The sequence below is a fragment of the Gnatocerus cornutus genome, chromosome 1 (assembly GCF_029298725.1).
Source record: "Gnatocerus cornutus isolate USDA-ARS CGAHR chromosome 1, icGnaCorn1.1, whole genome shotgun sequence".
Taxonomy (NCBI): Eukaryota; Metazoa; Arthropoda; class Insecta; order Coleoptera; family Tenebrionidae; genus Gnatocerus; species Gnatocerus cornutus.
Window position 1 is genome coordinate 17,514,782 of NC_142233.1, and position 12,364 is coordinate 17,527,145.

The 12,364-nt window shown below is 35.5% G+C and overlaps 1 protein-coding gene across 2 annotated transcripts in view; it reads left to right on the forward strand.

Annotated features, from left to right (window-relative positions):
* The window catches only part of Dgk (diacyl glycerol kinase 1), a 48,968-nt gene that overhangs the window by 31,617 nt on the left and 4,987 nt on the right, over positions 1-12,364 (forward strand). The window contains exons 4-13 of one of the 2 annotated variants that reach the window (XM_088049775.1): positions 5,100-5,289; positions 5,456-5,626; positions 5,672-5,833; positions 7,370-7,492; positions 7,541-7,665; positions 7,995-8,232; positions 8,290-8,489; positions 9,262-9,411; positions 9,462-9,744; positions 11,795-12,216. In XM_088049775.1, coding sequence (XP_087905901.1) covers positions 5,100-5,289; positions 5,456-5,626; positions 5,672-5,833; positions 7,370-7,492; positions 7,541-7,665; positions 7,995-8,232; positions 8,290-8,489; positions 9,262-9,411; positions 9,462-9,744; positions 11,795-12,216 — 2,064 coding nt within the window. The remainder of the gene's footprint in view (positions 1-5,099; positions 5,290-5,455; positions 5,627-5,671; positions 5,834-7,369; positions 7,493-7,540; positions 7,666-7,994; positions 8,233-8,289; positions 8,490-9,261; positions 9,412-9,461; positions 9,745-11,794; positions 12,217-12,364) is intronic. The other variant, XM_088049776.1, reaches the window with a different exon arrangement.

The following is a 12,364-nucleotide window of genomic DNA, read 5'->3' on the forward strand; positions in this document are numbered from 1 at the left end:
AGCAAATCAAACGAAATTGTTGTCTGCGGAAAAGCAGCGACTCGACTTTTTCTAATGTCTGCGCTGATAACGACGCAATTCCAAATCCATTGATATAGATTCCGGTGGCGGCTGACAAGTTGTCGCACTATTCTTGTCCGGTGCTATTCTGTACGCTTGTTTGTTCTTGGTTAAGGCAGAACTGACAGCGTTATGATTTACGACTGGATTATCCTTTGTCAGGACGTCCTCTCGACGCGAAGTTCAGATGCCACATACTACATCATTGAGGAAATTTATTGTGATTCGGGGGCGGCGCCCAGATCTTGGCCTTGCCAAAAAACAATATACTAAGTTATTGGGCCACCTTGTATAAAAACAAAAGTTGCATAACTTTTGCAGTTGTCGGTCAAATTAATTCCCTCGAATTTGCCGCTGCAGATTCGCCCTCCGAATGATGATTTAATAATGATCAGTGTTACTCTTAAATATTTAATAAAGCTTCATTCCATGTTGAATGTTTTGCCAGAGGGCGCATAAACCCCTCATACAATGCGGAAAATTCGCATGTTCACCATCGACCGTGTAAATAATAGTCCAGGTAAAATAGACACGAAAATTTCCAAAGCTCGGGATAAAATTTCCATAAGGCTGATTTTTTGTTTGGACGTTTATTTTATTGTTCTAAACAAAATGACAAAAGTGGCTATCTATAGGTGTGCTGCTAAAAAAGTTACATTATATCTTGAAAACGCTTAATCCTATGAAAAATATTATCAAGTTTTTTTTGTTGCAAATTTGATAAGGTACAATTTTTATAATAGGCGTTTTTGCCGTTGGAATCATCCGTGACGAGATATTTGCAAAGAATTGTTTTCTTCGATATTTACCACCGCGTAACTTTTTTAGCGCACCTATCGATGGGGACTTTTGACAATTTGTTTAGAACAATAAAATGAAGGTACACACAAAAAATCAGCCTTATGCGAATTATTCCTAAGTTCATGTTTATTTTGCCTGCACTATAAACAATAATAATTATTATATGAGCAATTATGGTAGTCATTATTATTAGTCATTATTATCAATAATGACCATAATTGCGAATATAATACTATACTTTTTCTACGACCAAGTAGTGAAATTAAATTTTCACAAAGGAACATTTTAACTTTAATCCATTTTAATTTTAACCCTGTTTATTTCTGGATATTTACTGTAAAATTCAGACAGTTTGCAATACTTAGAGATGGTGTGGTGATGTCCATCGTGAAATTCTCCTTTGATGTCTTGATAATGGAGTTATTTTGTATCGACTGAACAATTTTTTCTGCCGTATCCAATTTGTTATGCAATGAGTCAACGATATAGCCTTCAGCGACTGTACTGGACCTCCACCCTCCGTGTCTCTTCAAGGCCGTGATGTCGCCGCCTGCATCCACAAGTAAAGTTGCTGAAGATCTCCTAAATGAATGTCCAGTATACAATTTAGGGTTAGGAAGATCCAAAAATGTGGCAATTTGTCTCCCCATCGAAGCAAACTTGTTAATTCCAATTCTTTGACTTGTGCAACGACCATTTTGATAATTGAGAAAAAAAGAACGGCATGCAACATCAGGAGGGCGTAGAGCAATGTATTTCTTGATTATTTCATAAAAATTGTTGCCAAATACATTTTGTCATTTGCATTCTATGAAATTGTGTATCTCTTTTGAAGCTTTTTTTGGTTTGTATCCGTCCGATTTGCGTTTGAGAAATGCTCTTAGTTTTCCGTAATTTTCCAATTTTATATTAAGATGAATTTCAAGAGTGCTTCTTAACATGGAATATTGAGTCCAAAGTATTGAAGATTTATACTTATCAGCTAATTCTCCAAAATTGCTTTTTTGTCCTTACGCCAGTCCATGAAAGATTTGTATGCGTCTCATAAAGTTTCCCCGATTTAGGTGGCAGTAAAGGGGCCGTTGTTGCTTTTGCTGCTTTAGTTATCTCAGGAGGAGCACAATTTTCCAAATCACTATCAACACTATCCATTTTTTAATAGTAAACCCTCTGTAGTTCACTGCAATTAGATTTAGAACGTGAAATGGTAAACAGCATCAGATCACGAGAATCAACAACTGTCTCCATGGTAACGCTGCTTCTTTTCTGTGATAGGTTAGCATAAGCGCGGACGATTTGAAATAATACAAATTGTCATAGCAACCACCCAAGGGTTTTTTATTGGTTCAGTGCACCAGTGAATTATAAAAATCCCCACCTATGATTGGCTGAAGGCCGTGAACTATGAATTCATTATTCACATGCTTGAAATATAGGTAACATTATTAACCGAAAAAGTTGAAATAATGGGAATATTGTTAAACGGTCGTAGAAAAAATGATTTAAATTGTCACAAGCTACAACGTAGCAGTGGATCCTTACGACATGATTTATTAGAAAGGGCCTGGCAAACGAGCTTAAGTTGTAGGATTACAATAAGTTATTTTCACACTTTTGGCACAATTATTAAGTGCACTGTTGAAAAGCCACTGCAGTAATTAGTGAATTTAGTCAGAAAACAGAAATCGGAACTTTGCGGCTTCAAGTATCGACAGTTCCAATCTCCGGAAGACTCGCTCGCCCCGCTCCTGCTCCCTTGAAAGCCTCCTTTAGCAGAAGATTGCTAATTTAGCCACCCACAAGTGCTTTCACGATTATGTTTTTATCGACGCGAAGAGTCTGCGTTTAAAGCACCTTCATGAATTCAATTTGCTTCTTGAAAAGCCGGAAAAGACTTATTTACACAAATATTGATGGCTGCCGGTGTATTTTTAATAAAGAGGAGCGATGCCTTATTCATGAAATTTGTGAGTTTTTTCCTTCGACGCAAACTGAATAAATTCTTTTATTACGCAATGAATTATGTAATGCTGAAAGAGGACAATTTAATTAAGTTTTATTAAAATTATGATGATCTGTGCTCAGTTGAGTTATTTAACTATTCGTGGTGGTAATTAGAGAAACTCGCCGAGAGCTAAATTAATAAAATAAAATTCCGGGCTCGGATTCGCAGACTCGGCTTCTGTGTTTGATAGATTCGCTTATGGCGGAAATTACGAGCTCGAATATAATATGTGAGTGGAATACGCCGACGATAGCACAATCTGCTCTTGTGTTGACGGCTGAAGATGTAGCAGCAAACACAATTGCATTCACTTTCGACGGAAGGAAACGCCGGAAAATATGTAGTAAAATGGGTCTGAACTTCGGCAAATCAGCACTGGAAATATCAAGAACAAGTTCATTGATGATGCTCCTATAATTTAGTGACAATTCGACAAATGTGACAGTTCGTATTACCAAAATAACAAATTTTAGTGGCAATTTTTGGTTCGTCTTAAAAATTCAAATTTTTTGTCTTTTGCTCTAAAATTTTACAATTTAGTAAACTTAATTTACGACTCAAAAATAGTAGCTTTTCCAAATTTCATTACTGTAGCACTAAAATTAACAAAATTACGAATTTTAGAAGAGGATTTCGAAAATTTTTGGTTTGCCTAAAAATATAAATTTCAAAAACTGTTGTCTTTCGCTCTATAATTTTGCAATTTGGTAGACTTAATACAACTCATTCATTGTTGTAGCCCTAAAATTATCAAAATTACGAATTTTAGTGACGGATTTCGAAAAATTTTGGTTCGTTCTAAAAATAAAAATTTCTAAAACTATTGCTCTATAAATTTGAAAGTTGGCAGACTTAATACACGACTCAATAGTAGTATCTTCCCCAAATTTTATTACTGCAGCACTCAAATTACAAAAATTACGAATTTTAGTTGAAAATTTTTGGTTCGTCTTTAAAATAAAAATTTCTAACGCTGTTGTCTTTTGCTTTTTAATTTTGCTATTTGGTAGACTTAATTTACGACTTAAAAGTAATATCTTCCCCAAATTTAATTATTGTAACCCTAAAATTACCAAAATTTCGAAAATATCGCAAATTTTTGGTTCGTCCTAAAAATTAAAATTTTTAAAACTTTTGTCTTTCGCTCTATAATTTTGAAAGTTGGTAGACTTAATATAAGACTCAAAAGTAGTATATTCCTCAAATTTCATTACTGTAGCACTAAAATTAACAAAATTACGAATTTTAGTGGAGGATTTCGGAAATTTTTGGTTCGTCCTAAAAATAATAATTTCTAAAGCTGTTGTCTTTTGCCCTATAATTTTGTAATTTGGTAGACTTAATTTATGACTCAAAAGTAATATCTTCCTCAAATTTCATTGTTGTAGCCCTAAAATTACCAAAATTAAAATTTTAGTAGAAAATATGGAAATTTTTTGGTTCGTCATAAAAATTAAATTTTTTTTTCTTTTGCTCGACAATTTTTCAATTTGGTAGACCAAATTTGCGATTTAAAAATAGTATCTTCTTTAAATTTTATTGCTGAAGCATAAAAATGAGCAAAATAACGAATTTTATTTGAGGATTTCGGAAATTTTTGGTTCGTCTTAAAAGCAAAAATTCTAAATCTGTTGTCTTTTGCTCTACAATTTTGCATTTTGGTAGACTTAATTTACGACTCAAAAATAGTAGCTTCCCTAAATGTCATTGCCGTAGTACTAAAATTAGCAAAATTACAAATTTTAGTGGAAATTTTCGAAAATTTTTGGTTCGTCTAAAAAATTAAAATTTCTAAAACTTTTGTCTTTTGCTGTACAATTTTGCAATTTGGTAGACTTACTTTGCGACTTAAAAGTAGTATATTCTCCAAATTTCATTACTTTAGCACTAAAGTTACCAAAATTACAAATTTTACTGAAGGATTTCGGAAATTTTTGGTTTCTCTTAAAAATGAAAATTTCTAAATCTTTAGACTTTTGCTCTATAATTTTGAAATTTGGTAGACTTAATACACGACTAAAAAATAGTATCTTTCTCAAATTTCATTGTTGGAGCCCTAAAATTACCGAAATTACAAATTTTAGTGGAAAATTTCGAAAATTTTTCGTTTGTTTTAAAAATTAAAATTGTTATAGTACTAAAATTAGCAAAATTACGAATTTTATTGAAGGATTTCGAAAACGGGAGATTTGAGATTGATGAAACGCAACAAATGAGTTTTGTGTTGTTCCAGGACATTGACTACGACGGCTTCAGGAAATTCCTCGACACCTTTCTCGAAGTCCACACTCCTGAAGAACTGTGCCGCCACCTTTTCCTGTCTTTTGTCCGGAAAAGTGTTAAAGTCGAAGGTAAAGGGTTTAAAGAAATGGCAGTACTTAGCTCTACCACTGCTTGTGCTCCTATCACTTCTCATAACAAAGGTAACCATCCTGCTTGCTCTACATTCCTCTTTTAATTTCAGCCAGACGTGTGTTAATATTTAATATTTTAGGACAACAAAGAGATATCTCATTAAAACAGTTTTCTCTGCTGGGATTTCTGAATTTTTAAAATGTCTCCTCAGAATAATGGCGTTATTTTTTCCAGGCTCCACGCCCAACGTGAACTCCGTCGGAGAGCCCATCGAGAAGAGTCTGTTGGGGGGCGAGAAGGCGGCCACTTATGGCGAAATGCTCGTGGAAAAGATCCACGGAATTGGCGAAAAACTCTTGGGTCATCACCGTTCGGACAGCGATTGCTCCACTCGAGGAAAAACTGGTGAGTTTTACGGCCCCATTTCCCAAATCTGAGCGCTCATTTCAGGCACCGTGCATCCAATGCTCACGGTAACGCACACTTCGTATTCGTGCCATGAAGTCCTGGGGAAGAAGAGCACGGATTCGTCCCCGTCGCACAGCCAGATTTCCAGGAACTCGTCGAAGAAATCCAATAATTCGCTGTTGGTGAACAACGGAAAACTCGAAGGTATTTAAATGGCGCAAGAATTTTAACAGTCGCTGTGTTAGCTAAGAAGCTAGTTTGGGTGTACTAAAAAGTAGAGCCGTTACCAAATACCGTGTTTATGACTTAACCCTTTAACTGTTATAAACATATACAGGGTGATTTTTAAAAAACGGCAGGCGTTGTAGAATTTTTATTTATGAACCGATTTTAAAAATTTTAAAAACAAATTAAATGGCTTTTAATTTACTATAAGCTGATAATTATTGAATTTTCTAAATGTCTTAGTATATTTTGGGCGATATTCAACTTTCTTATTTTAAATTGGCGCCCATATTAAAAAAAAATATATATCAAAATTGAAAAAAAAATAGGCAATAAAAGTTAATAAAACCTAGATGCGTGGTGTCAAATAAGACAATGCCGTTATTTGAACATCCAGAGCTGCAATAAGAAAGTGCCTGTCACCTTTTTCATGAATTAAGATTGTTTAACCACTATTTCAATATGCACAAGTCGCAAAACCAAATAACCTAAAAGATTTTCCTTAGAACTGTCAATTTAGTTCGTCCTATAATCCATCAAACCTGTGGGATTATGTTTAAAGTCCGTTTTTTTTTAAACCACTAACACCGCAATCTTCCCCTGCATTACAACCGGCAACGTTGCCTATGGAGATTTTTGGTGAAAAAATAGTTGTCAAATTTTTGACATTTCTGAAAATTAGGCAGTGTTTCCGTTAAAAACGTTTCTTTTACAGCCTGTTGGATTGCGAATCAAAGGATTTAATAGTGAAAAGACTCGGCACAGCCTGAAAGGCTGTTTTGTGTAATAAAATTGTCAATTAGGCAGCTAACCTATTTGATTTTATCACCAAAAAGTCACCATCGACGATGTTGCCGGTTGTAAAGTGCTGGGAGAGTGCGGTGTTGGTGGTTTTTTAATAAAAAAACGGACTTTAGTCTCAAACTATATCGTTTAATCTAAAACTAGCCGTTTGTGCAATCCATATTTCGTTTAGTCCTTGCTATAGTTCAGAACTAAATTTTAGTCACGGACTACATTTAACCTGAAACAACAATATTATTCTGCAATCGGATTTGACGTATAATCGTAGATTAAAGCTTCAGTCTTGAACTAATTCTTAATTAATTAGTTAATTGGAGTCCTAACTGCACAAAGGGGCAATACCACTACAGTTGCTGATTCTTAAATCTTGTAATTTATGACAGACACCGGTAAAAGTGATCACCCGACTATCGCTTTCCGATGGTCGGTTCTACTTGTATGGATGTGGGGTGATGTCGATACGTGTCATAAATAACAAAATTTAAGAATCAAGCACTGTAATAGTTTCGTCCTTTTGTGCAGTTTGAACTCCAGTTAAGTCATAAACACGGAATTTGGTGTCGGCTACTTTTTTAGTACTCGTAAGTTTGCAGGGAAACATTCAGTTCGCATTTCTTCTCGTCGCCACCTCCGTGTCCAATTTGCATAAATTACATTTGTTAAACATCCAATCGAGTGCGACCGCCCTAACTTAGTTTGAAACCGTTACAGAAGTGAGACATATCGTACGGAAAACCAGCACTTTGGACGTGAGCACCGTCAAGGTCTCTCTCAAGGACATCGTGTGCTATTTGTCGCTTCTGGAAGCTGGCCGTCCTGAAGACAAACTCGAATGTGAGTACTCGTCGACTTAAAAACGGACACTCTGTATTGTGATTTCAGTCATGTTCCGGTTGTACGATACGGACGGAAATGGCGTTTTGGACACGAACGAAATGGACTGTATTGTCAATCAGATGATGACAGTGGCGGAGTATTTGGGATGGGACGTGTCGGAACTGAAACCGGTTAGTTAAAGAAAGTGGCGTACTATTATTTCTTGGCACACTATTTAGTCAAAATGAGCGCTTGGCGGAATAATGGAAGACGTTAGGGGAAGAGCACCAAATATTGGATACTTTAAAAAAAACATATATTAAAAATACTTGCTTTTAAATTGAATCAATTAAATTATTATTTATATTGGGTTTGAAATGTTTACTTTATGATCTAATGGCTCGCTTTTCCAAACTGAGTTGGGGTGGTATCCAATATTAGGCAACCATCCAATATTGGTGCTCTTCCCCTAACTCGATTAAAAACAGTCACACTTTTGTGAGTAATCATATGTTTTTAGATCCTGCAAGACATGATGATCGAAATAGATTACGATGCGGACGGCACGGTCTCCTTAGAGGAATGGAAGAGAGGCGGCTTGACGACAATTCCACTCCTGGTCCTGCTGGGCCTCGACGCCAACGTCAAAGAAGACGGCAATCATCTGTGGAGACTCAAACATTTCAGCCGACCTGCATATTGTAATTTGTGTCTGAACATGCTGGTCGGTCTGGGCAAAAAAGGGCTGTGCTGTACTTGTTAGTAAACTAAATTGAGAGCGAAATTACATTTCATTTCGCATATCTTATTTGCAGTTTGCAAATACACAGTTCACGAACGTTGCGTCCATCGAGCGCCTGCCAGCTGCATCGCGACGTACGTCAAAAGCAAGAAATCCACCCAAACCCTCCAACACCACTGGGTGGAGGGCAACTGTCAGGGAAAATGCGCTCGATGCCGGAAGCCGGTTAAAGCCGGCATTACGGGCCTGCACTGTCGATGGTGTCAGATTACGGTAAGTCGACTTGAGGCTGATTTGGGGGGATACGGCCAGTTCGTTCCCGGCAGTTTGCCCTCGACAATTCGTCCCTCACCAATTCGTCCCGGTGTGATTTTTGATAAGAAAATTCGTTTTATTACAATTAAAAAATCAAATATAATAAAATTGTCACTGGTAATTTGGCTGTGATGAAAAAGTCGTGTCGTAACTAACACCAACGCAGTTGTTTTGATCAATGAAAACTGAGGTTCTGAGAGATTTGATACGTTTCGAGCGATAAGCCGACGTGCATTCAAATTGCATGGCTTGCCCAGAATGAAAATTCGGAAAACTTGAGATTCTTAAAGAATTCTGGCGAAGAATGAAGGCTCTCTGACAATTACAAACATCTCTAAATTAAAAAAATAGTAATTTTGATCACAAGTCCGAAAAATGCTATGTTGGAAGTCTGAGTAAAATTGCAAAGACTTCCAAATGCATTTTCGGACAGTTTTTAAGGTCAACAAAATTGAATGAATAAAAAAAATTGATTTAGTGACTTTTACTCTTTAAGGTTGCCTCTCCTAGTAACTATTTTGGAAATTAAACATTCTAATTTTTTTTTAAATACGTCAGCATACTCCCCTGTCAATTGATGACAGTGCTATACCAAAAATATGTAGTTTTTTTGGAGGCCTAGGCTACTTTCAGAGACAAATTTGCAGGGAACGAATTTTCAAGGGGACAAATTGCTGGGGACGAACTGTCCGCAAATCGATTTGGGGCTCACACGGACGTTTTCTTTCAGCTTCACAACAAATGCGTGTCCCAAGTGAAGGCCGAGTGTGGTTTGGGCGAGCACGCGGTTCACATTCTTCCTCCGACCGCCATCTGCCCCATCGTCTTGGACAGGCAGCGGTCCTTGCAGAAGCGCGGCTCCAAATACGGCCACGATAATGTCTGTTCGCTTCATTTTCGATTCTTTTAACTCTACGGGTGTCTTTTTAGGGCAATTTCGTTAACACGAGCAACAAACAACCGGCGATGTCTTTTCAAATAACCACGTCGCCGAATTCAGTGCCGCTGTTGGTGTTCATCAACCCCAAATCGGGAGGGAGACAAGGCTCCAGAATCCTGCGAAAATTCCAATACATCTTGAACCCGAGACAAGTCCACAATCTGGCGACCGGAGGACCCATGCAGGGCTTGAGCATGTTCAAGGACGTGCCCAACTTTAAAGTGATTTGTTGCGGCGGTGATGGGACCGTCGGCTGGGTGCTGGAAACGATGGGTCAGTTCCACCTTAGAAAAATCTCAACAGAAAACTTTGGCGAATTTATTATTTACAAATTTCTTATGCGGAGTATTTAATTTTAGAATTTTAGAACAAAAATTGGAGATTTTGGAAATTTTTATTTGTCGGACGACCTCAAAATCTGAAACTTTCTATTAAATGTTATAAATTTGCCAATTTTGACGGTAAATCAATGAAATTTGGTGGATTTATTATTAAAGAATTTCTTATACCGAGTATTTAATTTTAGAATTTTAGAACAAAAATTGGAGATTTTGAAAATTTGTATTTGTCGGGCGACCTCAAAATCCAAAATTTTCTATTAAATGTTATAAATTCGCCAATTTTAACGGTAAATCAATGAAATTTGGTGGATTTATTACTAAAGAATTTCTTATACCGAGTATTTAATTTTAGAATTTTACAACAAAAATTGGAGATTTTGGAAATTTTTATTTGTCAGGCGACCTGACAATTCAAAATTTTCTAATAAATTTTATAAATTCACCAATTTTAACGGTAAATTAATGAAATTTGATGGATTTATTACTAAAGAATTTCTTATACCAAGTATTTAATTTTAGAATTTTAGAACAAAAATTGGAGATTTTGGAAATTTTTATTTGTCGGACGACCTCAAAATCTGAAACTTTCTATTAAATGTTATAAATTTGCCAATTTTGACGGTAAATCAATGAAATTTGGTGGATTTATTACTAAAGAATTCCTGATCCCGAGTATTTAATTTTAGAATTTTAGAACAAAAATTGGAGATTTTGGAAATTTTTATTTGTCGGGCGACCTCAAAATCCAAAATTTTCTAATAAATTTTATAAATTCACCAATTTTAACGGTAAATTAATGAAATTTGGTGGATTTTTTACTAAAGAATTTCTCATACCGAGTATTTAATTTTAGAATTTTAGAACAAAAATTGGAGATTTTGGAAATTTTTATTTGTCGGGCGACCTCAAAATCTAAAATTTTCTATTAAATTTTATAAATTCGCCAATTTTAACGGTAAATTGATGAAATTTGGTGGATTTATTACTAAAGAATTTCTTATACTGTATATTTAATTATAGAACTTTAGAACAAAAATTGGAGATTTTGGAAATTTTTATTTGTCGGGCGACCTCGAAGTTCAAATTTTGTTATTAAATGTTATAAATTAGCCAATTTTTTAGGGTAAATTAATAAAAATTGGTGAATTTATTACTAAAAAATTTCTTATACCGAGTATTTAATTGTAGAATTTTAGAACAAAAATTGTAGATTTTGGAAATTTTTATTTGTCGGGCGACCTCAAAATTCAAAATTTTTTATTAAATGTTATAAATTTGCCAATTTTAACGGTAAATCAATAACATTTGGTGGATTTATTACTAAAGAATTCCTTATCCTGAATATTTAATTCCAGAATTTTAGAACAAAAAGTGAAAATTTTGGAATTTCTTATTTGTTGGAGGACGTTACGTCCAAAATTTTCTATTACATTTTATAAGTTTGCTAGTTTTAACTCAAAGGTAACGAAATTTGGGTGTTTACAACTTTGGGGGTTTTTAATGAATGTGTATAATTTATTTCAGCATTTTTCATCAAAAATTAGAAATTTTGGAGTTTTTTATTTGATGGGCGACCTCGAAATCCAAAAATTTTTATTAAATTTTATTTATTTAACCGTAAGATTTCTAATTTATAGCATTTAATAAAGAATTTTTTTGGTATTTCCACCACATTTCGTTACTTTTGGGTTAAAACTAGCAGAGTTACAAAATGTAATAAAAAAAATGTTGATTTTGACCTCGTCTAACAAATAACACAGTTTTCAAAATTTTCACATTTCGTTCTGAAATTCTGAAATTTAACACACTTGATGAATCTTTCTAAAATTACCAATCCACAAAATTGCATTGCTTTGGCATTAAAACTAGCCGACTTGCAGAATTTAATAGAAAACTTTTGAGAAATTTTGAACTCGCGCTTGACGTAAAATAAAAAAAATGAAAATTTTCGGTCGAAAAATACATCCTCGTTCCTTTTGCAGACAAAGTGGAGTTGGAATGTCAGCCCGCCGTCGGAGTCATCCCTCTGGGCACCGGCAACGACCTCGCTAGATGTTTGCGATGGGGCGGCGGCTACGAAGGCGAATCGATTCACAAAATCCTGCACAAAATCGCGCGAGCGAATCCCGTCATGTTGGACAGGTGGCTAATCGAATTGTCTGATACATCTCAGCCAGATCCCGATCAGAAGATCCAAGACACGCGCATTCCGTACAACATCATCAACAATTACTTTTCCGTGGGAGTGGACGCGGCAATTTGCGTGAAATTCCACTTGGAAAGGGAGAAAAATCCAGAGAAATTCAACAGCCGCATGAAGAACAAGTTGTGGTATTTTGAATATGCGACGACCGAGCAGTTTGCCGCGTCGTGCAAAAACCTCCACGAATCCATCGAGATTACGGTAAGTGGCCTTCAAATCGACGGAAGTCGAAATCTGAGGTGTATGCGCTCATTTTACGCAGAATTTTGCGCTGAATCCAAAACCACAATTGTTTTCCTTTTCATTAAAAAAATGAAACTGAAATTGTGGATTGTCGCCAGAGGACCAA